The 25,788-nt window shown below is 41.2% G+C and overlaps 2 protein-coding genes across 3 annotated transcripts; one reads left to right on the plus strand and one right to left on the minus strand.

The window, feature by feature from the left end:
* Positions 1–61: 61 nt before the first annotated feature.
* Positions 62–21,609, plus strand: Dhc62B (Dynein heavy chain at 62B). Its single transcript, XM_017628684.1, has 14 exons — positions 62–2,121; positions 2,310–2,490; positions 3,720–6,386; positions 6,469–6,783; positions 6,850–7,092; positions 7,256–7,480; positions 10,006–10,170; positions 10,248–14,724; positions 14,785–14,946; positions 16,005–16,162; positions 17,460–18,205; positions 18,268–18,417; positions 18,490–18,628; positions 21,186–21,609. The coding sequence occupies exons 1-14, from the start codon at positions 62–64 to the stop codon at positions 21,378–21,380; spliced, it is 11,883 nt and encodes a 3,960-aa protein (XP_017484173.1). The 3' UTR covers positions 21,381–21,609.
* A 273-nt stretch (positions 21,610–21,882) lies between these two features.
* LOC108372886 (DDB1- and CUL4-associated factor 8) lies at positions 21,883–25,160 on the minus strand. 2 transcript variants are annotated; one of them, XM_017628682.1, is made up of 7 exons: positions 24,648–25,160; positions 24,507–24,593; positions 23,494–24,450; positions 23,280–23,422; positions 23,065–23,209; positions 22,463–22,555; positions 21,883–22,219 (listed from the first exon to the last, which is right to left on the minus strand). In XM_017628682.1, the coding sequence occupies exons 1-7, from the start codon at positions 25,065–25,067 to the stop codon at positions 21,962–21,964; spliced, it is 2,103 nt and encodes a 700-aa protein (XP_017484171.1). In that variant the 5' UTR covers positions 25,068–25,160; the 3' UTR covers positions 21,883–21,961. The 2 variants fall into 2 exon arrangements, with proteins under 2 accessions (XP_017484171.1, XP_017484172.1); XM_017628683.1 differs by lacking the exon at positions 22,463–22,555 and adding an exon at positions 22,287–22,379 and having other exon boundaries at positions 21,891–22,219.
* Between the last annotated feature and the right edge of the window lie 628 nt (positions 25,161–25,788).

Here is a 25,788-nt window from a genome sequence, read left to right on the forward strand (position 1 = left end):
TAGAGATTTTTTTCATTAAATTTTTACGCATTCACATTGATAATTCATAGGCTGCAGCGCAATGTTTACAAAAAAACTAGAACGAATGTATCATCCACCGTCCAATCCGAATAAATACGACAATGAAGGCTACATGAAGAATCCACTACTTAAATTTCGGCTAGCCGATGTTCAACGCGAGCGACATTCCCGGTTCTTGAAATACCGCGCCGCCGTCGAAAAAGTCAACCTATGCCGCCATCCACTGCCACCGGAACCAGATGTCTATGATTTGCGCGAAATTGATTACATCGATAATTTACGCCGGCAGGTGCGTAAAATTGAAGTGCCAAAAATGTTGCGGAAAACGGAAAAGAAGATACTCAGTTTTGCGCCCAATCGTTTGAAAGACAAGTACCCCGAACTGGTCGACAACTATATGAAGGATGTGCACGAAGAATTCGATCGCCTCATGAAGATTTACAGCATGAACTGCATACTAGTGCATCCGGAATTCGGCGATGAAGATCCCGCACAGTTTGTGTTGCCGCGAAAAGATTTCCATTTCAAATTACCCGGACGGACAGCAAATTATCCGAAATTTTTGGAGAATAAACGCAAGCTAAGCAAAAAGTTACTCATTGTATATCCACAAGTGCGCTTAATTCTGAATTCTTCCGAATTGGAGTTTCCAAAAACAATGGTTGTCTTAGATCCGGTTATGCTCGGTTCGAGTCATTTGCAGACCGTTGTGGGATTGGGTGGTCGAGAGGCGATGTTCTATAAAACTTTCATAAAATATGTGGATAAGAATTTGGAGGAAGTTGGAAATTTCATACGCTGGAGTTGGTATCCGAAAATGGTGTCGATAATACGTCGACAATTTCGCAGACGTACCGTACCGAATTGGCTAAGATGGCGAATGTTCAAATGCCTGGAAGCGCTAATGAATAGACAAATAAATGAGTTGAAAATAAATACACTAAATGAGTTTCTACGTGTGGGTAGCTTAGAGCGCAAAATTCCAATGTTAAAAATCAAAACGGTCTACAATGAAGACGGTAACTCTATAGATTTAGATCCGAGTTTGGAGGCAATATACGACATGTACGATGGCCTGGTGGACGCTGTAGCACAGGTGGTGACCGCAATAGAGCCACTAGAGCCGCAAATCGATTCAACTTTTCTCAATATGGCAGCTGATTATCTACGAATTGGCATGAATGAAAACTGGCTTAACGAATTTAAGTTGAAATTAAGAAAGGCCCTACACCGAACATACAAACCGATCCAAGCGTACATTGATGGCTATCAATCCAAATATTACGGCCTCTATTCGCAAAAGGTGCGCGATGAGCTCGATGAGTTTTTGAGAGAATCGCACGAATTTGAAGAGTACTTTCAGCGCATCGAGACCTATTTTGAGTTCATAAATATGTTGCAAAGTGAACCGGAAAATGATTTTTTCGAAATGGTTGTAATATGCAACAAGGCGGCGATCGTCTCGTTGCGTCGCATTGCCGATAGTCTAATTGCGCGTATCACCGAGCAAATTGTCAAGGAGCATATCAAGGCTGAGGAGGAAATTTGTGCCGGTTTCGAAGATATCAAAGTGAAGGCATTAACTATACCCAGATCCACAGAGGAATTGCTCGAGAGTGCCGAGTATATGATAAGGGTGAAGAAGGAGTTGATATTCGAATTACTCGATCGCATACAATATTGTCTGCAAGTTGGCACAAATCTCATTGAACTAACCGAAATGGAGCCATATCATTTCAATCTCACCATACGCACCATCAATTGGTTGAAAGATATTAACGAAATTTGTGATTATAACGCTTCACAGCAGGAACATTATAAATTCCTGTTCGAGGAGCATTTGCAAGATGTTATAAGGAAATTAAATGAGGATATAGAGGCGATGATACCCAATCTAACGATCATTGACGACATGAGCGAACCGGAACAATTTCGTCATAATTATATACTCTTACAAAACTTTATTAGACAATTGAAGACTTTCGATGACTATGTCCAGTGGATTAATAAGGAAGAGAAGTTATTTAAAATGGCACAAACGCTATATCCTAAGCTGGAAGTTATGAAGGGATTCATAAAACCATTTGCAGAATTAATGAAGTGAGTGAGTATAACTACTTTGGGAGAGTGCTTAGCGATTTTTATTATACAAATTTTTCTTAATGGTGCAGCAAATGAAGAATTCGATTTCGCGAGACAAATAATTTGCGTAAAAATCTAAAATTTACATATTTCTAGATACAAAATAATAGTGTATTTTCATATACTGTCATATTTCTTTGTTAAAGATCTTGCATTGAATGGATGCGCTACCTAAATGTTTGGATGTATGGACCTTTCGAGTATCTGGAGCCGAAATTTGTCGAAGAAACCACAGATGACTTCTTAAAAGAGTTCCAGAAAAATCAAAAATACTATCGCGTGAAAATTCGACAAGATCAAATAGAAAATCCGATATGCATGTTCAGGGTAAGCTAGAAGATTATGCGTGACTTTTTGCTCCAACGCTAGATTAAGTTTAAAAGAATACATAGAAAAAGAAGATAGATACATTTCAATGGAATATCACCACAAATTATAATCCTCTCTCACAGTACAACTCTATACTAAATTTTTCAATTGTGCAGAGGAGAACTCAAAAGGCTTTTCAGACTTTCAGCACTCAATTCGGCACATAAAACTTATAACTGGATAAGGCGCTGAAAGCTGGAAAAATCTCACATATTAATCTCCGACTATTTATAAACAGCTATATGCCCCACATATATGTATAAATATTTATATTGATAGGGGTCTAAATACTATCCTTTTTAACAGCGGATAGAACCCAAATCCAGTTTTTCAGACTTTCAGCGCCCCAATCAGGTTTAACGGCCATGGAGTAAATTATATTCATTAAGATAGCAACTTGAATTACTCCTATTAATGATTGAAAATAAAAATACCATTCGAGAACACAATGAATTACTGCTTGGAAAAGAAATGTAAAAATGACCTCACTCTAAAGAACTTGGTCAAATGTCCACCGATATATGGTTAGTGTGTGTGCTAGGTCAGCGTAATTGCATGGCAAACCAACTTACGAGGAAGCGAACCTCTCTGTCTGACGTCAACTCTTCTCACCGCTATATACAAATAAGAGATGATCGACAGCACCCACTTGTAGGACAACCAGACAGATCTGCCCCGGTTTCGAAAAGAGAAAGTCCCACACACTCATTCGCTCTCTACTTTGGCTGGTGCTGGGCCAAACAATCTATCGTAGTCCGATGTTTCAACTGTTATTTTGGTTCGGTCACCGCAGTAACCACGACGGTAGGGCCGAAACTCAATCCGAGAAACATTAAAAAAAAAATATTTTTTAATAGCGGGCGCCCCCTGGCAGGAAATGCAAACCTTCGCTGCATTTCGGCCATAAACCGAGTCTCACAAAAACCATCTGCCTTTCGAAGGCGGCGTAAAACTGTAGCTTCCTCCATTTTTATGACAATAACAAGGCGTACACCACATATTTGAGTATGGGCTCGGCCAAAGAATATTTTTTATACATAGTCAAGAGAAGCCTTGCGCCACCTAGGTTTTAAGAAAAGCTTCATCTGTATACATACGTCTTTATACATATCCTAACCTAAATCAATGCATTAAATTTCTCAAGTAAACATTTGTACGTCTATTCATAATTGTATCATTCTTCGTAGGGTCAAACAGAAGATCCTGACCCGGAGAAGCATCCTGTACCCATACGACTGTGCACTAAAATGATACAAACAATCAAGAATTTCACCACCGGCGTATTTATCGTGAACATTATGTGCAATCCCGCACTACGTAAACGACACTGGAAAGAGATGTCCGAGATCGCGGGGTTTGATATAACACCTGATGCAGGCACAACACTTAAAAAGATTATTGACATGAATCTGGACACTAAGCTCGATCTTTTTGAAATTATTAGCATTGGCGCAAACAAAGAACTACAGCTACAAAATAATTTACATGCAATGATCAAAGAATGGGACTCCCGAGTCTTTCCTACCGGCCCCTACAAGGACACAGGTGTGATGATACTTTCCAATTTGGACGATATACAGGCATTGTTAGATGATCACATACTCAAAACCCTTACAATGCGTGGCTCAGCCTTCATGAAACCATGCGAAGAGGAAGTGTTGGCCTGGTATGAAAAGATAATGCGCGTAAATGCCACACTCGATCAGTGGGGCAAGGTGCAGTCGAATTTCCTATACTTGTTACCGATATTCAGCTCGAAAGATATTGTGGCGCAAATGCCGGAAGAAGGCCGTCTGTTTACGGTAGTTGAACAGACGTTTACCCGCAACATGGCTTTGGTGTTGCGTCAACCGCTGGTAATGGAGACCGCGCCCCAAGCCGGACTACTCGAATCACTAATAAAAGCAAATGAATTGCTCGACGACATAACAACCGGTGTTAGTAATTATTTAGAAAAGAAACGACTATTTTTCCCGCGATTTTTCTTCTTATCGAATGATGAAATGCTAGAAATATTATCCGAAACCAAAGATCCATTGCGTGTGCAACCGCACTTGAGTAAATGTTTCGAAGGCATCAATTTGCTCGAATTCGACGCGGAAAAGAATGTGTTGGCGATGATGAGTAGTGACAGCGAAAAGGTGAAATTCGTTGAACAAGTCTCGACCGCTGCCGCAGGTGGCAGTGTGGAAAAATGGTTGGTTGGCGTTGAAGCGGAAATGCTTAAAGCTGTGCGCAACGAAATGGATCGTTCATATGGGCATTATCCGACAGTGAAGCGTTACGATTGGGTACTACATTGGCCGCAAATGGTAGTGCTGTGTGTTTCGCAGGTGTACTGGGCATCCATGGTGCACATGAACCTGCGACGTTCGGCATTGAATCAGATCGCTATGAATGATTTCTTCAGTAGTCTAAACAAAGATTTGAATGACATTGTAGCGCTCATACGCTCAACGCATATAAATAATCTGAATCGCATAACTATTAAGTCACTGATCGTAATCGATGTGCACGCGAAGGATGTCGTTGAAGAGCTGATACGCATGAAAATAAGCAGTGAATTCGACTTTCAATGGATGGCCCAGCTGCGTTATTACTGGGAGAATGGTGACAGCCTTGTGCGCATAATTAATGCAACGGTACCCTATGCTAATGAGTACTTGGGAAATTCAGACCGTTTGGTAATTACGCCACTCACTGATCGTTGCTACCGCACCTTAGTTGGTGCCTACCAACTACATTTAAATGGCGCACCCGAAGGACCCGCCGGCACTGGCAAAACGGAGACGACAAAAGATTTGGCCAAAGCGCTAGCCGTGCAGTGTAAGGTATTCAATTGTTCTGACGGCTTGGACTACAAAGCGATGGGCAAGTTTTTCAAAGGTTTAGCGTCCTGTGGCGCATGGGCTTGCTTCGATGAATTCAATCGCATTGAGTTGGAGGTGCTCTCTGTGGTCGCACAACAGATTCTACTTATCGTACAGGCTGTACGTGCAAAGGCTGTTAAATTCATTTTCGAAGGCACTGAACTTACACTCAATCCGGCTTGCTATGTATGCATTACCATGAACCCCGGCTATGCGGGACGTTCTGAGTTGCCCGATAATCTAAAAGTGCTCTTCCGCTCGGTGGCAATGATGGTGCCAGACTATGCAATGATTGGCGAGATATCGTTATACTCCTATGGCTTTGTGGATGCACGTAAATTGTCTGTGAAAATCGTGACGACATATCGCTTGTGCTCAGAACAGTTATCCATGCAGAATCACTATGATTATGGTATGCGCGCAGTGAAGACTGTACTCTCGGCGTGCGGAAATTTAAAAAAGAAATACCCGAATGATTGGGAGGACATATTGTTGCTGCGTTCACTGCTCGATGTTAATCTGCCCAAATTCATGTCCTTCGACATACCGCTCTTCGAGGGTATCATATCGGACATATTTCCTGGTGTAGTTTTGCCTGAGACTGATTATAGCTTGATTGAGGAGGAATTCCAACGTATTTGCGGTGAAATGATACTTGAACCGACTGAAAGTTTTCTTACCAAAGTCATACAAACTTATGAAATGATAATTGTGCGTCATGGATTTATGTTGGTCGGTGAGCCACTAGCTGGGAAGAGTAAAACACTGCAAGTGCTAGCGAAAGTGCTGTCGGCGCTGAAAATAAAGGCGCCAAGCAAAAGCTCCTACTTTCAAGATGTGCAAATGGGCATAATGAATCCAAAATCTATAACCATGAATCAGTTATACGGCTCATTCGATCCCGTCTCATACGAGTGGAATGATGGAATTATAGCGAAAATATTTCGTGAGTTCGCTATGACTCCCACGCCGGACAGGAAATGGGTACTATACATACAGACGTTTTGCGTGCATGCGGTCATTGATGTGATGATATTTAAATTAAGTTTTTCTTCTTTTGGTGCAGGTCATCTTTGATGGACCGGTTGACGCAGTTTGGATAGAAAATATGAACACCGTCTTGGATGACAATAAAAAATTGTGTCTCAATTCGGGCGAGGTTATAACGATGAGCAACGAGATGTCTATGATTTTCGAGGTAATGGATTTGGCGCAGGCATCGCCGGCGACGGTATCACGCTGTGGCATGATTTATATGGAGACAGCTTCGTTGGGTTGGCCTTCGTTTGCGAATTGTTGGCTAAAGAAATGCAACCCCGTCTGGGCTGATGATGAGACCAAGGAGTACATAATGGAGTTTTTCAAATGGCTATTGGAACCGGTAACTAAGCCAACATATTTTGTTGTTATTTTTGTATAGTTATTATTCAAATATTTATTTGTTTAGTGCCAAGCTTTTATACGCAAACACTGTAAAGAACACATCAAACCAGGTGAATTTAATTGTTTGACCACAACATTTGACATCATTGAAATGCTGCTGGACGACGCGGTTTTGGAGAATCCCGATGAGTATCAAAGACACATGCCAATTTATGTACAAGCATCCATACTCTACTCGTTTGTTTGGGGTGTGGCCGGTGTATTAGATTCAGAAACTAGAGAAAAGTTTGATGCATTTCTCAAAGGTGTAAGTAGTACTAAATTAAACGAAAAGGGTAGGTTCATAAAAAGGGTGCGAAATAGTTAGCGAAAAAATGGTAGAGTTATATTTTTCGCTTTGTAGCGAATTTTATTTAAGACTCGCGAGAGCTTCATTAAAAATACATGTGACTTATTTTTATAAATTTAAGATGTGGCTGGGTGAAGACATACCTGCCAGTATTGGCAAATTGGAAATATCTGTACCCGTGGAAGGACTGCTTGTCGACTATGTGTACGTGTTCAAGCAACGTGGGGCATGGAAATCTTGGGCAGAACTAGCCAAACGCATGGACGTCGAAGAGAACTCAATGGGCGTGCAGGTGCCAACTATAGATACAGCCAGATATATACATATTCTCGAAATGCATATCAAGGTATGGTAACCAAATCGGCATGTTTTATTAAAGCTCCATGTTTATTTATCTCTTTTTTTCTCTGATCCTTAAATTTCACTAAAGAAGTATAAATTATAGGCAACAACCTCCTTGCTATATTCAAAAAATTAAGGTTAATCTAGGCATCGCGCGGTCTCTTCTTTACACTTGGCACTACAACCGCTTGACAGTTTTTTACCCAGACCAAAAAACTTGCTCTATTCCGCTCTTCTTACCAAAATGCATCTGTTCCTTTTGTTGTGCGCCTAGACGACCTTTGCATTCGTTGTCCACCCACGGGTGTCATATGGAAAAGTGGCTCGTTCAGTTTGCCATTTCATCATCCTCGGTACTCGTCTCCCACGCTAATAGGGTCACAGATCTTACGTAAAATGTTCTATCGAAACCTCTTAAAGCCTACTCGTCGTCATCATCAAGTATTCTGTGCCATGTATATATCAAGGGCTTATATTCAATATCCTCTATCAGTAATTTTCACAAAAAGTACTTTCAGATATTAGAACCGACCTCTGCTTTTCAGTTGCCCCACCAAGCTCAAAGTAGCGGTTAATGATACGAGTTTATGTTGGATATAGCTAATTTTATTGTGCTTACTCTTTTCAAGTCAATCTTAGGCTATTAATGAAATCAACCACTTTGGAGGATGTCATGTTCCAGATTATGGATGGAGATGATAAGTCGAGTTATTCGCGGGGAATCACATAATATATGCTCCGAGGTTTCCTCCTCTAGCCCACAAAACCTGCAGTTCGTCTCCTCAGAGAGTCCCACTTTGTGTAGGTGGTACCCGATGAGAGTACTTAAACTCTCTCTGCTGGGATTTAGCAGCTGCTCAGAGATTCCACGAGAGGGAGTTATGAATCTTTTGGGCTGTCTTTTGCCCTTTGTCGTGCGCCATTGGGTTGGAACTTGCAAGTCGTCTCATTCCCTTACGAGCTCTGCTGTGTATCCTCCGAATGAACCAAAAAAAGGCTGAGGGCTGATTAGGCTCCGCTTTTCGCCACAGTTTCAGTCCTTTCTTTGCGATTGTGGCCGTAATGGCCCGGAACCGCCTACAAGATAACTTTGTTGTTGCCACTACCTTTTTACTACCCTTGACACCATTTTGCAAAAGTCAAGTGCCCTTAACGCAGCCTGGCTATCCGACAAGGTGTTTATGGTTGCCCCATTAGTCCTTCTTCAAAGAACAGACTTTAATTGCGAAAATTTCCTCCTGGAATATGGTTAGGTATATGCCCATCGGGAAACTTTTTTGAAATCTGGGTAAAACACTACTGCCCCAGTGTTCCCATTCTCAAGTCCAGAACCACCAGTGTACCAAACTTGAGTTCGCTCGCTGAACATGGCGATTATCGTTGTAAAGGTATCCCTTTCAGATATTATTACCTTCTAGGGCTTTATAAAGGTCAGCATCGGTAGCCTTGAATCTGTCAGTTTTACTACGGGATCATTTAGGAATGATTTTGGGTTGGTGGTGGGTGTCCCAAGTGACCCCTTGAGTTCCCACTTTTAAAGTTACTTAGGTTCGGCAGTCAACGGGTGCTCCAGCAAGCCTCTTTCTCTATAAGGGTATCTAGAGTCAGTATGCCTGTGATGACTCCAAGCGCCTCTGTCGGGCACGTGCGCCTCCTATGACTGAATTCTAAGACCGTCGCTACTTCAAAATGAAAGTTGACATGATGTTAGTCCCAATATGCGAAGTACCTTTGTGTTACGTTGCATTTGGATTTATTCTCGTTCAGGACCCACCCAACTCTTTTGTTCCAGAAGAGTATCATTTCATGTTCTTGTTAATCTTATCATTTCATGTTCTTCTTATTCATGTCCTTCTGTCTAAGGTTTCTTTAACTTGAAAATACATCTCGCTAAATTTCTCTCGTCTCGCCATTGTTCCTTTGCCGCTTTGTAAGCTGAGTATTTCTTTGCTTTAGCGATATGGCACACTTCGTCATACCAGTTTTTTCGGCGCGTTTGGTAGTAGCGAACCGCGTTTTAATCACTTTGTGCGAAGATATTAAAAACTGATATGCAACTGCCTATTTATATCCGGGCGATGAGGAGTTGTTTGCTTGCTTCCAGGGGTGAGAGTATAGAGCGATTATGCTCTGCTGTCTGTTGTGACTGCATCTCCTCGACGACGTGCGAACCTTGGCTTCAAACGGGTTTGTAATAAGAGTCGATGTAGACTCCACGGGTGGAACGCATGTAAAGAAACCTCGAAGCATACCTTGCATCTGACACAAAGTGATCAAATTGGTTCTTAGATCAGGGGACACCCAAGTGGATGCTGTTGGAGCTGCTGTTTTAACTCATCATCGCTGTCCTTCTCTGAGCCGTGCTTGGGCTTATGTTTAGGCTTACTTTTGCCTTCATACAACTTGTGACAATCCACGTTTGAGTCGCTTTATAATATTAAAATGCGATGAGATTTAATAGAGTTAATAATATGAAGCTCTAATTTTTGTAAGTCCAATAAACTTCTGTATTTGTGTCTAATTCCAAAGAACAACAAAAAGATGCTGCTTGTAGGACCAACCGGCACTGGCAAGAGCGCTTACATTCAGAACTATCTTATGAACAAAATAGATCGAAATTTGATCGAATCGGCTTTTATTACATTTACCGTTATGATAACAGCAAATCAAACTCAAGAGTTACTCATCTCAAAGGTTTGTATCTGAATAAATAAAAGTATTTATGAGAATTTACAAATAATTTTCTTTAAATGTCGTTTCCTCATTTACAGCTGGTCAAGTGGAAACGCGGCATCTATGGCCCTCCGAAGGGTATGAAAACTCTACTTTTCGTTGACGATATGAATATGCCAGTGAAGGAGATATACGGCGCACAACCGCCACTAGAACTACTGCGACAATACTTTGACTATGGTTACGTCTACGATCTGAAGGACACATCAAAAATATTCATAAATGATCTAATGGTACTAACCGCCTGTGGCTTGCCGGGCGGCAGTCGGCAGGACGTTTACGCCCGCTTCCTCAACCATTTCAATGTGTTCTCGATCAATACATTCGGCGATGAAACTATGAATCGCATTTTCGTCAATGTGCTGATGAACGGTTTCAAGCGTTCGGGTCACGGCAATGATGTGCTCGTTGCCACAAACCAAATTGTTAGCGCTACACAGCAGATATATAAAAGTGTGCAGGCCGAATTGAGGGCAACGCCGACTAAATCGCATTATGTCTTCAATTTGCGCGATATCTCACGCGTTGTCTCCGCATGTGCGCTATTCAAGAAGGAATCGGCTAATGATAAGAAAATGTTTCCACGCCTGTGGTATCATGAAGCAATGCGCGTGTTTTACGATCGTCTCGTTGATGATGTTGATCGGCAGTGGATGTTCCAGAAGTTGAACGATTGTGTCAAAAACAATTTCAGAGAGAAGCTGGAGTCAGTGTTCGAAAATTATTGTATCACTGTGGGCGGTGATTTGGTTTTCACACTTGAAGGTGCGCATCGTATATTTTTTGGCGCCTACATGGACGAGGACAACATACCCGATGAGCGGCGTTATGAGGAGCTGCCATCGTTGGAAGTATTCTTCAAATTTGCCACGACTAGCTTAGAAGATTACAATTCCACGCGCCGTTCCAAGATGGATATCACTTTATTTACCTTTGCGCTGGAGCACCTAAATCGTATCTGCCGCATTATCGCGATTAATGGTGCCAGTGCCTTGCTGATCGGCATGGGCGGCTCGGGCAGACAATCACTTACCAAATTGGCTGCGAATATGGTGCAGACGTCATTCTTTCAGCCCGAGATTACCAAGAACTATGGGCCCAATGATTGGCATGATGACATAAAAAACATTATGAAAGAATCAGGTGGCATGAATAGGCATACCGTATTTCTTATGACCGAGAATCAGATAAAAATGGAACTTTTCCTGCAAGACATTGATTGCCTGCTAAATCAGGGCGAAGTGCCGAATGTGTATGCAATCGATGAGAAACAAGAGATTCTAGAGCTAGTGCGTTTGGCGGCGCAAGGTGGTAACCGCAATATTGACATTTCACCGCTACAGGTGTTTTCATTCTTCGTCAATCGCTGCAAACAGAAACTGCATATTGTGCTTTGCCTGTCGCCAATCGGCGATTCGCTTCGGACGCGCGTACGTTTATATCCATCATTGGTGAACTGCTGCACCATTGACTGGTACCAGAGCTGGCCGGAAGAAGCTTTGACAATGATCGCAAAAATATCACTAGAAGATGTCAATGTACCATCTGCCGGCATAAAAGATGCCATCGTACAAACCTGTCAATACTTTCATATTAGTGCGGCCCGAGTTTGCCGCGAGTTCTGCGAACTTACCGGTCGTTACATATACCAGACAAATGCATCATTCCTCGAGTTGATCAAATCATTTCAAACTTTGATTGGACGCAAGCAGAAGGAAATTATGCAGGCCAAAATGCGTTACATTGGCGGTTTGGATACGCTAGCCAATGCCGCAGAAGCAATTGCGTTGATGCAGAAGGAGTTGAATGCTTTGCAGCCGCAGCTGGTTGCTCTGGCTGAGAAGTCACGCCAGATGTTAATTGAAATCAATAAAGAGACGATTGCGGCCAGTGCCGCTGCTGAGCAGGTGAAGAAGGACGAATTGGTGGCTGCAGTGCAGGCCGAGGCAGCACAGGGTCTGAAAGACGAGTGCGAAAAAGACTTGGCGCAAGCTATACCCGTGCTAGAAGAAGCTATACAGGCGCTTAACACACTGAAACCGACCGACATTACCTTGGTGAAGTCAATGAAAAATCCACCACCCGTTATAAAGTTAGTTATGGCTGCGGTTTGTGTCATCAAAGGAGTGCCGCCAGAGAGAATACCCGATCCTAGTACGGGTAAAATGGTGAACGACTATTGGGGCCCAAGTAAGCGTATATTAGGTGAAATTAACTTTCTCCAACAGTTGAAAGACTTCGATAAGGATAATATCAAACCAGAGGTTATGGCGCGCATACGCAAAGAATTCATACCCAATAAAGACTTTCAGCCGCGCATAGTTGCCAAGGCGTCCAGCGCTGCGGAGGGTTTATGCAAATGGATCATAGCGATGGATTTGTATGACAATGTGGCAAAAGTGGTTGCGCCTAAAAAAGCTAAATTAGCAGCTGCTGAGAAGGAGTACTCAGACACAATGAAATTTTTGACAGAGAAGCGTGAACTGGCCGCAGCATTGGAGGCTAAGGTCGCCAAACTCAACGAGGAATTGGACAAGGCAAATGCCGAAATGAAGCGCACACAGGATGAGGCAGACTTCTGTCAGAGTAAATTGGAGCGTGCGACAGCGCTAATTGATGGTTTAGGTGGCGAAAAGTCGCGCTGGACGCAAGCGGCTGAAAATCTACAAAGCATTTACGACAATTTACCCGGCGATATTCTCCTCTCGTGCGGCATCATCGCATATCTATCCGCTGTAAATCTCTACTTCAGATTCCAGTGCACTGCAGACTGGTTTCAACGTTGTGTCAAAGCTGGCATACCAACCTCAAAAGAATACAATATCACCACAACGCTTGGTTTGGAAATCACTATACAAAATTGGAATATTAACGGTCTGCCCAAAGATGTGTTCTCAACAGAGAATGCGATCATAGCCGACAATTCTAGTCGTTTTAGTTTGTTTATCGATCCGCAGGGTCAAGCCAATAATTGGATTAAGAATATGGAAAGAAAAAATCGCCTAAGCAGTGTTAAGTTCAATCAGGCTAATTATATGAAAGTTATCGCCGAATGTATGGAGTATGGTTCACCAGTGATTATTGAAAATGTGCTTGAGGAACTAGAGGTGCCGCTTGATCCGATTCTGCAGCGGAACACTTTTAGACAAGGCGGTCAAAATTTCATTAGTTTGGGCGATAATATTGTACCATTTAGTGACAATTTTCGCATGTACATGACGTGTAACTTACGAAATCCACATTTCCTACCCGAAACCTTCAACAAAGTAACTGTTATTAACTTTGCGCTTACGCAAAACGCACTCGAGGATCAACTTCTGAGCATCGTGGTTGCGAAAGAACGACCCGATCTACAAGAACTGCGGATGATGTTAATCAATGAAGCAGCGAAGAATAAAGCTGCCTTGCGGGATGCTGAGAATATGATCCTAAAGACTTTATCTTCCGCAGAGGGTGATATTCTTGAAAATGAAAGCGCAATACAGATTCTGAATGAATCGAAGGTACTATCATTGGATATTGTCACCAAACAAGCCGCATCCCGTGAAACCGAAATGAAAATAGAAGCCTTCCGACTAAACTATAAACCTGTAGCAGTGCACTCATCCGTACTTTACTATTCTATAACCGATTTGCCAAATATCGATCCTATGTATCAGTTTTCGCTGAATTGGTATATAAATCTCTACGAGTATTCTATCGAGTCTGCTAATAAGTCCAGAGATCTGCCGCGGCGCATCAAGTTCCTAGTGGATGGAGTGACAAGAAATCTGTACAATAATGTTTGCCGCTCGATATTTGAGAAAGACAAGTTGCTCTTCTCTTTCATTCTCACTTGTCGCATTTTATTGGGAACTGGTCAGCTGAAGATGGTGCAGCTTTCGCATTTGCTAACTGATGCTAAGGAAGTCGAAAAACTGCCACCCAATCCCGACACCTCATGGATTACGGATGTTATATGGTTGAACATAGCGCGTTTAGAAGAAATTCCTGAGTTGCGTGGGTTTTTGGCCAGTTTCGCGAAAGCACTACCCGATTGGAAGCATATCTACGATCACATTGAGCCCGAAAATCAGACAATGCCGGCACCTTGGAGTGATAAGCTGTCGCGGTTCGAAAAGATACTTGTTTTGAAGGCATTGCGCCCTGATAAGGTATTCCTAGCCATACGTAATTTCATCGCTTCCGAAATGGGTGTACAATTTGTAACGCCACCCGAATTCGACATTGGCATGTCCTATAAGGAGTCGAATGCATTAGCACCACTTATATTCATACTCTCACCCGGCGCCGATCCGCTGGGTTCCCTGCTCGCATATGCTGAGAAATCCGGTTACATGGATACCTTTCAAAGCATATCACTGGGCCAAGGACAAGGTCCCATTGCGCAGGGTCTCATTAAGGATGCTCAAGAATTGGGCTATTGGGTTTGTTTGCAAAATTGTCACTTGGCCGCTTCATGGATGCCGACATTGGAGTATATCTGGGAAAATATGGACACCTTTAACACCTCACGTAGGTTATGAATCTCGGTCTTTTTTTTGTGTATACGACTATCTTAACCGTCTACCACAGCCGGCTTTCGTTTATGGCTTACCAGCTATCCAACCCCGAAATTTCCGGTCGCTCTGTTACAAAATGGCGTGAAGATGACAAACGAACCACCCACTGGTCTAAAAGAAAACATCATACGTTCATATAACTCAGAGCCAATCAACGATCCAACCTTCTACTTAGGTGAGTTCTNTTTTTTTTTGTATACGACTATCTTAACCGTCTACCACAGCCGGCTTCCGTTTATGGCTTACCAGCTATCCAACCCCGAAATTTCCGGTGGCTTTGTTACAAAATGGCGTGAAGATGACAAATGAACCGCCCACTGGTCTAAAAGAAAACATCATACGTTCATATAACTCAGAGCCAATCAACGATCCAACCTTCTACTTAGGTGAGTTCTAGTGAATATAAATTTCGGAGTTTATAAAGTCTAACGATTATAAAGTCCATGAAAAAAGTTATTTCGTAAAGCGGATAAGCGCAAGAGAGGGAGAGAGGAGAAAGTGTAGTGCCTAGGGAACCTTGGAGATCCGTCAAGCACATATTTGGCAAATGGTCAAGTCAAACATTTTATGAGCTTTGAGACATCTTGGTTAAAAACTTTGGGAATAATTTTTTCCCAAGGCTAATAGCTTTTGCCAGAATATCTCTTAATTACTTACATTAGCGTATCTCGGATATCGCAGGTCCTGTTTGTTTCATTCAATTTTATGCAGAAATGGAACATTACAGAGGTTGATAAATACTAAAAATGGAATTCCCTATTCAAGAGCTAGAACACAACTTAGTATTCTGGTCGGGGTGGGTTTTAAGAGCTTTCAGACATTCATAAAACTGCTATTTTGTCTTTCTGGACGTTCTCAAGCCGTTCTCGGACGATGGCACTATCAAGTTCACAGGTAATGTGCTACCGAAATTATCCCTTCACATAGCCATAATATCTATGATAGACAGAGAGTTCCAAGTATGGTATACCGATGTATCGAAGATGAACCACCGGAGAACTGTGATCAAAATGTCTTCGTAGAAGGACAAATGAAGCCAGAATATTATGTCGGATTGTCAGGTAGCACTAAATGACTTAGGCTTATTTAGAACGACAAGAAGTCCACATTATAGGGACGCTGCTGTGGGTTCCAGCGCATGCAGGGTTTAACCGTTTTTTTTTTGGTATTTTACATGCTTCCCATTAATCTCATAATATATATATATACATATATATATTTTTTCATTTACAGGTTGCGCCAAGCAAGATCGCGCCTTTACGCGTTTACTCTTTGGTATTTGCTTTTTCCATGCAGTAGTGCAGGAGCGTCGCAAGTATGGACCATTAGGATGGAATATCGCCTATGGCTTCAATGAGTCCGATCTTCAAATCTCCGTTATGCAATTGAGCGTACGTAATCAATTAGCTATTTTCCATTTCCTTAAACGATCATTTCATTGCAGATGTTGCTTAATCAATATGACCATGTACCCTATGATGCCTTGNGTAAGTAAAGTCCATTTGAAAAGTTATTGTAAAGAGGAAAAGCGCAAGAGAGACAGGGAACCTTGGAGATCCGTCAAGCACATATTTGGCAAGTGGTCAAGTCAAACATTTTATGAGCTTAGAGAAACTTGTGCTCTGTTGTGCGCGTCCTTCGGCACTAATAATAATTGTTTGGAAAATACATATTTTTCGTCGTGTAGATGACTTGTGTGTCCGGAGTCTCGCTAATCCGAAGGACTGTGGCTTACTTTCCGATCTCATAGTTCATTGAGTTTAGTTCAGTATTGGTAGCTTCGCTTGGTAGGACTATACTTTGGAATAAGGAGATCACTCGTAATCACTGTACCGGGTTAAAAATTTTGGGAATCATTTTTTCCCAAGGCTAATAGCTCTTACCAACAATATTTACTTACATTAGCGTATCTGGGATATCGCAGGTTCTGTTTGTTTAATTGAATTTTGTGCAGAAATGGAACATTATAGAGGTTGATAAATACTAAAAATGGAATTCCCTATTTGAGAGTTAGAACACAACTTAGTATTCTGGTGGGGAGGGTGGGTTTTAAGAGCTTTCAAACGTTCATAAACCTGCTATTTTGTCTTTCTGGACGTTCTCAAGCCGTTCTTGGACGATGGCGCTATCAAGTTCACAGATAATGTGCTACCGAAATTATCCCTTCACAAGCCCTACAAGGTCAGAAATTCTGAAAGGGAGTGCTGTGAAGCCATAATATCTATGATAGACAGAGAGTTCCAAGTATGGTATGCCGACGTACCGAATATGAACCACCGGAGAATTGTAATCAAAAATGTCTTCGTAGAAGGACAAATGAAGCCAGAATATTATGTCGGATTGTCAGGTAGCATTAAATGCCTTAGGCTTCCAACGCATGCAGGGTTTAACCGTTTTTTTTTGGGGGGTATTTTACATGCTTCCCATTAATCTCATAATATATATATACATACATATATATATATATTCATTTACAGGTTGCGCCAAGCAAGATCGCGCCTTTACGCGTTTACTCTTTGGTATTTGCTTTTTCCATGCAGTAGTGCAGGAGCGTCGTAAGTATGGACCATTAGGTTGGAATATCGCCTATGGCTTCAATGAGTCCGATCTTCAAATTTCCGTTATGCAATTGAGCGTACGTAATCAATTAGTTGCTTTCCATTTCCTTAAACGATCATTCCATTGCAGATGTTGCTTAATCAATATGACCATGTACCCTATGATGCCTTGTCCTACTTGACAGCCGAATGCAATTACGGTGGTCGCGTCACAGACTATTGGGATCGTCGCGCTATTGTCACCATATTAGCCGATTATTTAAATGCAGATGCGGTGAACGATAATCGCTATCGCTTCGCTACAGACGATCGCTTCATATTGCCACGCAAGACGGAACACCGTGAAATTTTACGTTATGTAGATGAAAATTATCCCTCATTAGCAGCACCAGAAGTTTACGGCCTGCATGGCAATTCAGGCATTACGCGAGATCTTCAAACTACTAAAACACTACTTGACTCGATGATTGCGATTGTTGGTAGCGAGATGGCATCAACTGGCGCTGGCGCACAGAGTCTAGACGAAACGCTGTTACAAACTATTGCCCAAATTGTCAAAGCTATGCCGGCCGACATGGATATTGATGATGCTAAAATCAAGTATCCAGTTAATTATGACGAGTCTATGAATACGGTTTTGGTACAGGAAATGGAACGTTTCCTGAAATTGCAAAAAGAAATACGCGCCTCGTGTCGTGATCTCGATATGGCTATAAAAGGAATTGTTGTGATGACGCCCGAATTGGAGAATGTGCTCAATGCTATTAAACTAAATCGCATACCGGCCAAGTGGTTGACCAAATCATATCCTAGTCTAAAAACGTTGGCTTCTTATATTCAAGATTTATATAAGCGCCTCGACTGGTTGCATCATTGGTTAGTTAGTTGGTGCACCATTTTTAGGCATCGCTTAAACTAAGTAATCTTCTTTTCAATAGGCATGTGCACGGTAAGCCGCCGACGTTTTGGTTGTCTGGCTTTTTCTTCACTCAAGCTTTTCTTACTGGTGCTATGCAGAATTTCGCACGCAAATACAAAATTCCAATTGATACGCTAACATTTGATTTTGATGTGCTATATGAGGATAGGTAAACATAATGAATGCATCAATCCATGATATAAACATACAAATGTCTGTATGTATGTATATTTTTTGCCAGCATGAAATCGCCACCAGCGGATGGTGTCTTCGTAAATGGACTGTTCCTTGAAGGCGCTAGATGGAATTTGAAGGAAAACATCATAGATGAGCAACTACCAAAAATACTTATTTACACAGTGCCTGCCATTTATTTTAAGGTAAGTTTACATGCACATATACACTTACATATCGAGCTCTAACCGCCAAAATAACGTAAGCGACATTTTTTTCAAAATTTTCTTTTTTAAGCTCTCACTTTAAAGATAGCTAGTCAATCAGTCCCTCTTCGTTTTTCTTCAAAAATCCTGAATAGTTTAATCGATTTGCACATTAGAAATACAACTCCTCACGATTGTCTAGCAGGAGCTCATTTTGCCTTCATCAAGAGTACGTCGGTCGTAAACGACCTTCATACGATCCTGTAGTCGATAATAGTAAGCCTTCGACATCGAGAGGGCATTAAATAAAGTACTTCCCGGGTGACAATCAACAGATCCTTAGGTTTTGGTCGAAACCGATTTAGTTAAACTAACAAACCGTGGAATGTGGTAATTGTTGCTGTTGTTATAGCGGCTACTTAGCCCTGCCTAGGTCAGCTTGTCCCTCAATCGTTGCCGTCAAGCTCCACTAAAGGCAGACCCAGAAAGTGTTCCACTCCAACTGGATTGGTCCATAGGGAAAGGGACGTTAGTTGAGTTGGGTTTTAGCGATAATACGAAGAGGTGTTGCGAGTCATTAGGTGACTCTCCGCATGCCGGACACACACTGCGAAAATATGCATTTATCCGGCTTTGGTAGGAGGTTTGCTTGCTGCTGTATCCAGAGCGAAGTTGGGCTATGGTAGTGCGAGTCTCGCGAGGTAGATGAAGTTCTGTCTTGCCCACGTCAGGTGTCGGGAGTAGGTGTAAATTGGCGCGGCAAACGCCAAACAACTGTCAAAAATCCTCATGCCCGTATAATTTGCATGGAGCATCCCACAACAACGCTGCGGTAGCGCCGAGCAAATGGAATTTTCGTTTTTGAAAGAAGAAAGCAGAATAAACACGAGAGGAAATGAGAAAACGTCGTTGACAACGGAAAACGCAACGCTTAGCGCTCTAATTTAGGCACGGCNTAGGGCGTTACGTTTTGAAGTTGGATGCAGAAGACGGAAAGAAAGAGAAAGGATAAAAAAGTGAAAGAAGAAAGCAGAATAAACACGAGAGGAAATGAGAAAACGTCGTTGACAACGGAAAACGCAACGCTTAGCGCTCTAATTTAGGCACGGCAGTTAGCCAAGCAACTCCTCACCGCTCTTTCGTTTTCGCGAGCAAAGAGCATCGAGCAAAGCGTCAATTTCAAACGCATATACAAAAGCGCATAGTAAAGAGCAAAGCGTATATACACGTTTGTAATTGAAGCTTTGCTCGATGCTAGCTCTTCGTTTTGCTCGCCGCTCCACTATGTTTTGACCTCAAGTATATCCTAGTCAGGCTTGGATGGGTGTCAGTCCACAGTGTTATTGCATGAAATTGCGTGGTGGAGAAGCTGGCCAGGAAATTCACCCACAAGTTAGTGTAACAGAGGAAAGAATGGGTATATCTTTGACTACATGTGGACAAATAGGCTTTGGGTCAGCTCGGCTACTGCAAAATATCTCGGGTATTACCTGTTCCCTCATCAGTCCAACTCTGGCTACACTACCCATACTACTTTTGAGCAGAATTCCTTTAAGGGACAGTTTGACTAAGNTAAGCTGGCCAGGAAATTCACCCACAAGTTAGTGTAACAGAGGAAAGAATGGGTATATCTTTGACTACATGTGAACTACTCTGGACAAATAGGCTTTGGGTCAGCGCGGCTACTGCAAAATATCTCGGGTATTATCTGTTCCCTCATCAGTCCAACTCTGGCTACACTACCCATACTACTTTTGAGCAGAATTCCTTTAAGGGACAGTTTGACTAAGCTAAGCGATATTTGTTATCCAATTCCTAATCATTTCTGAACACTTTTGGTGGAGGAGAAGTATAGCAGAAAAATACCAATATTTCGGGCTGAGGGTGTCGTCTCCTTCCTTTCACGAAGCCGTTCTCATTTATAGTGACAGAACACTGCCCTATAACACACCGGCTCCGCATTGTCGCCGTTCTTAGTGGCATCACGAAGGACCAATGCTTATAGTCTAGTGGGGCCCCTCTTTGGGGCAACTGCCTTAACCTGCACTACCTTTTCATCGACATAAAAAATACATTACGTACTACACACATTGCAAATATGCCAATTATTTAGCGAGAATTAGTCTTTATTGAAATCTATTAGATTCTAAAGTAGTTTGTATATACGTACTTATATGCGAATACAAATTTGTTAAATAATTTCTGTATTTCTCTCCTCTTTTTAGCCGCTGGAGATTATCAAACTTGTCNTTTTAATTCATGAGGTGATACTAATTATAACACACCGGCTCCGCATTGTCGCCGTTCTTAGTGGCATCACGAAGGACCAATGCTTATAGTCTAGTGGGCCCCTCTTTGGGGCAACTGCCTTAACCTGCACTACCTTTTCATCGACATAAAAAATACATTACGTAATACACACATTGCAAATATGCCAATTATTTAGCGAGAATTATCTTTATTGAAATCTATTAGATTCTAAAGTAGTTTGTATATACATACTTATATGCGAATACAAATTTGTTAAATAGTTTCTGTATTTCTCTCCTCTTTTTAGCCGCTGGAGATTATCAAACTTGTCGAAGGTACACGCTACAAATGCCCTCTATACAAAACATCTGAACGCAAAGGTGTTCTTTCAACTACCGGACATTCCACCAACTATGTTATTCCGATACTACTAAAAACGAGACTCAAAGCCTCTCATTGGGTTAAACGTAGCGCTGCTTTACTATGTCAAAAAACCGATTAGTTTAATTTAGTTCATCCCTCATGCGTATATGCATATTTTTTATTATTTTTGTATTCAATGGTTTCAATATTTAATTCAAACATTACATGAAATATATACATATGTATTTTTTGATAATCAATACATAACTTTTGGCACGATGTTTCAAATAAGATGTAATCGATCATTAGTGACCTCGTGGACGCTTTGTGGCATCGTACACAAAAATATATGTATTCAGAAAAAAAAAACAAAAAAAAATAAGGGTGGACAACAATTTAAACAAACAATAGAAAATATTATAATATTAAACGTAAGCATCGTTGATATTTCTTCCAACATATTTATTTNTTTTTGGCACGATGTTGCAAATAAGATGTAATCGATCATTAGTGACCTCGTGGACGCTTTGCGGCATCGTACACAAAAATATATGTATTCAGAAAAAAAAAAACAAAAAAAAAGGGGGGACAACAATTTAAACAAACAATAGAAAATAATATAATATTAAACGTAAGCATCGTTGATATTTCTTCCAACATATTTATTTCATAAACAATTCGGCCACTTTTTAAAAATGTTGGCGGCGGAAAAAATCAATTTCATTGCGTGTGGCATTGTATACCCTCAATTCGTGGACAATCTAAACCATCACTGTCTAAACCATCACTGCTGCTACTGTCAGTCTGTTCGCCCACATCTTCACCCGTTAAATACGTAACACGTCGCGGAGGACGGCGAAGAAATTGGCGTATAAAGTAGTGAAATTCTCGACCATCGAAACCTCGGCCTTCGCCGAAAAGAGAGCGTCTTAGATTGCGTTTAACGCACGCCTCGAGTTTCGATAAATCCGGAGGATACTAGTGGAGTAATATGAAAATCATTATTCGTTTTTTATTACAAAATGTAATATAAAGCAGAGCATACCATTTCACTACTTGGTGTCCAAATTTTTATGGTGGAATCGAGGCCAGATGTCGCCAGCACAGGAATCGTCGGATGTGGTTCCAAACAATTTACCTAAAAAAANAGGATACTAGTGGAGTAATATGAAAATCATTATTCGATTTTTATTACAAAATGTAATATAAAGCGGAGCATACCATTTCACTACTTGGTGTCCAAATTTTTATGGTGGAATCGAGGCCAGATGTAGCCAGCACAGGAATCGTCGGATGTGGTTCCAAACAATTTACCTAAAAAAAATTTGTATTTGTATTTCCCTCCGTAAAAAAATAAAAAAAAATGTAAAGCGTTTAAAACCTGTTGACATTTTAAATATAAAACTGTTCGACATTTTTCGAATGGGTGTTACTTGCACTGAGGGCCGTTTTCTGAACTTAACCTGTAACTTTAATGCTCACTTAATCCAATATAAAGTGAACTTTAAACTTAAAGGTTACCTCACAAAACGGCTCTAAGTTTGAATGATTGGTATTAACATTTAGGAAAAGTGATAGTGTAGGAGTAAATGCTTTTTTTTATATAATGCACATAAATTCGTTTAATACTTACCACACCCATAGNCAACTTAACCTGTAACTTTAATGCTCACTTAATCCAACATAAAGTGAACTTTAAACTTAAAGGTAACCTCACAAAACGGCTCTAAGTTCGAATGATTGGTATTAACATTTAGGAAGAGTGATAGTGTAAGAGTAAATGCTTTTTTTATATAATGCACATAAATTCGTTTAATACTTACCACACCCATAGTATCACCCGGCATAAAATTAACAATTGCTTCAGTATTTTTATCCCAGAAAAATATGTTACCACAATCACTACCGCTAATCACATACTCTGAATTGGGCCCAAAAAAGTTGACACCCTTAATAGTTTTGTGATTGCTATTGGGAATGGATAAATGAATGTAAATCTCATATATTTATGTGTATAAAAAGTGGGGCATCCACTTACTAATGTCCACGGTAGCGATGCGTATATTCACCCGTCTTGTACTCGTTATTATTAAATAAGTATATATGGTCATCACTATAAGAAGCAAGAACTTCACTTCCTGTACTGTTATAGACAGCGCAAGTAACTTGGGGTATAGACGCCTAAAAAGCAATTGTAATAAAGTAAATGATTAAAAATTTAAAATGTCTAAATGCGAAATCCTCTTACTTACTTTAACTAAATGATCGGGGCACATTTGATGTACTGGTTTATTCATATTACGTTTATCATAGACTCGCACAAAATTATCACAACCACACACACATATCTCAGGCGCATATGGATGATGGGCAATACTAAAGAGGCGTATTTTTTTCATCTTTATGCTATCCACCTTGCATAGAATTGTCGCACTCTCATCACTCCGCAAATCTTTACGACGTATACGTGCATCCTCTCCGGCACTGATGATTTCAAAGGGATTATTGGGACTTATAACGAGTTTATGTACAGAGCCCATATGACGATATAGAAAAGAAGTTTGCGGCTTTCCCCCAGACGGAGGTACAATAGAACGTAGTACTTGGCCATCACGTCCGGCTGACACAATATCCAAAACACCTAGACTATTTATGAATTTCGTTTGAAAAATATTCTCAGTATGCCCAGATTTGAAAACCAATTTTGGTTTTTTATGTGGCCAATTCCAGACGACAATGCGCATGTCGTCCGATCCGGAGCAGAGCAAGTCGCCAGAGCGATTAAAATTCAAACAATTTACACAGCCATTATGCTTGAGTAAGCGATGAGAAATCTTCATACGTTCAACTACATGCCGTGCAGCATAAAAGCGTGCATTGAAACCAGGTGACATACCACTGGCTAATGATCGGCGGCCGTCACCACTCAGTCCGTGCTCCCTTCGCATTAGCTCATATGTCGAGCACCAGGTGTATTGTGGTTTAGGTTTGTTCATTACGTCAGCTAATGCATTCGCGTGCTCGGAGTTATCGCTCGAGTTATGTTCCTCCTCATCTTCAGTCTCATCGTCGTCATCGTCGTCATCGTCGACATCGTCGACATCATCGTCCTCATCCTCATCGTCATCGTCATCATCGTCATCAGTGAAATTTGGAGTACTGGTGTCAAACGGTCCACTCGTGACAATGGGCGAAGATGCAGCAGGCGACTAAAACAAAATCAACAACACAATTATTTGAATTTTTAATATTATTAATAGCTTACACTCTCCCTTTCGCTTGGCATCGAGGCATCAAGATTATTTTCGGCTATGTCTCCTTCCGCCGGAGCTGGTGTTACCGAAAGCAATGGCTAACGGGTGAATGAATTTTAATAGATTCATTTGTATTAGATAAAAACACTTACCATTTGCTCTTCCTCAGTTCCGTCTACAACGGACGAATTTCTTCCAGGCGGCTCTTCTTCGCACTCATCATCTTGTGTGCTTTGTCGGTAATTGCGCGTTCCTCGACGAGTGCGACGGGGAAAAGTGGGTGTCTCAGCAGTATTACTGTTTAAAGCGGTCGCCGCTGCGGATTCATCTTCCATGGCGGTAGCGATTACTTCTTCTTCTGTGTCTGTGGTATATTTTGTTAATTCCATTTTGATGCAACCTGCACTTCTAATCTCCGATTCCTCATTAACAGTAGAACTTGGTGTAGTGTTGCTATTCGCACTGAGTGGAGATGAAGTAGCTTTGTCAATGCAACTGGTTACTTCCATTATGGTCATTTCATCAGTGTCTGGATGTGTATCGACTTTTTTTGAGGTTGATCGATCCTCCATGTTTACACAAACGCCGCTATCGCAGCTACTCTTATCGTTTTTTAATGGAGTTGAACGAGAATCACTGTAAATTGCAAAATAAATATATTCGATTTTTGCGTATGTTCTAGGCACATATGTACATACTTATTTATGATTTTTCATATTGATTAGATTTGCATATGGAAACATTAACAAAGAATGTTACAGTAGATTTACATTAAAAGGAATTGCATGACGGCAGTTTTAAGATGAGGGATTTTAGGGTTGGCTTTTTTTAAGGCTCACTTTAGTTTTTTTTTTTATGGGCAAATTAGTAGCCGCAGTGGCGGCTTTGTCTGCCGTTTTCTTTTTTTGTAATATCATAATGCATTCCCCCCATTGGAGTGCGGTTGAAGTGACAGTCCTTGGCACAAAATCAATACATATTGGTATTCGCCGTCTGGGATGGGAACGGTTAATACTATCGTTTTTTCGCTCCAAAAGTGCAATCAACCAAGGAATACCCATTTTTGTTAGAAGAGTTCCGCGTAGAATAGACGGCGATTAAGAGTTTGGACTAATGGGGGATATTCTATATTTAAGTCAACGTCAAAAGTTCTGTTCGGAAATATTGGGGATGGTGTAGTCGAAATTGGACAAGTGTTTGAACATTAGGTTTTCCCGTGGCTTTCGGTGGATGTACATATATACATAAATTAGGGAGTCTATTCACACGCGCCACGGTAACTTTTAACGTAGA

This window comes from Rhagoletis zephyria, unplaced genomic scaffold (genome assembly GCF_001687245.7).
Source record: "Rhagoletis zephyria isolate East Lansing unplaced genomic scaffold, Rhagoletis_zephyria_1.1 Rzeph_scaffold_06135, whole genome shotgun sequence".
Lineage (NCBI taxonomy): Eukaryota > Metazoa > Arthropoda > Insecta > Diptera > Tephritidae > Rhagoletis > Rhagoletis zephyria.

Bases quoted from the DNA above. Each gene is read 5' to 3' on its own strand.
- Dhc62B (XM_017628684.1), top strand. From the start codon at position 62: ATGTTTACAAAAAAACTAGAACGAATGTATCATCCACCGTCCAATCCG. The intron at 6,784-6,849 runs GTAACTAAGCCA...TTATTTGTTTAG, and splicing joins TCAAATGGCTATTGGAACCG to TGCCAAGCTTTTATACGCAA. The intron at 16,163-17,459 runs GTACGTAATCAA...ATTCCATTGCAG, and splicing joins TCTCCGTTATGCAATTGAGC to ATGTTGCTTAATCAATATGA.
- LOC108372886 (XM_017628682.1), bottom strand. From the start codon at position 25,067: ATGGAGGATCGATCAACCTCAAAAAAAGTCGATACACATCCAGACACT. The intron at 24,594-24,647 runs GTAAGTGTTTTT...TTCACCCGTTAG, and splicing joins GAACTGAGGAAGAGCAAATG to CCATTGCTTTCGGTAACACC. The intron at 22,220-22,462 runs GTATGCTCCGCT...TTACTCCACTAG, and splicing joins GGACACCAAGTAGTGAAATG to TATCCTCCGGATTTATCGAA.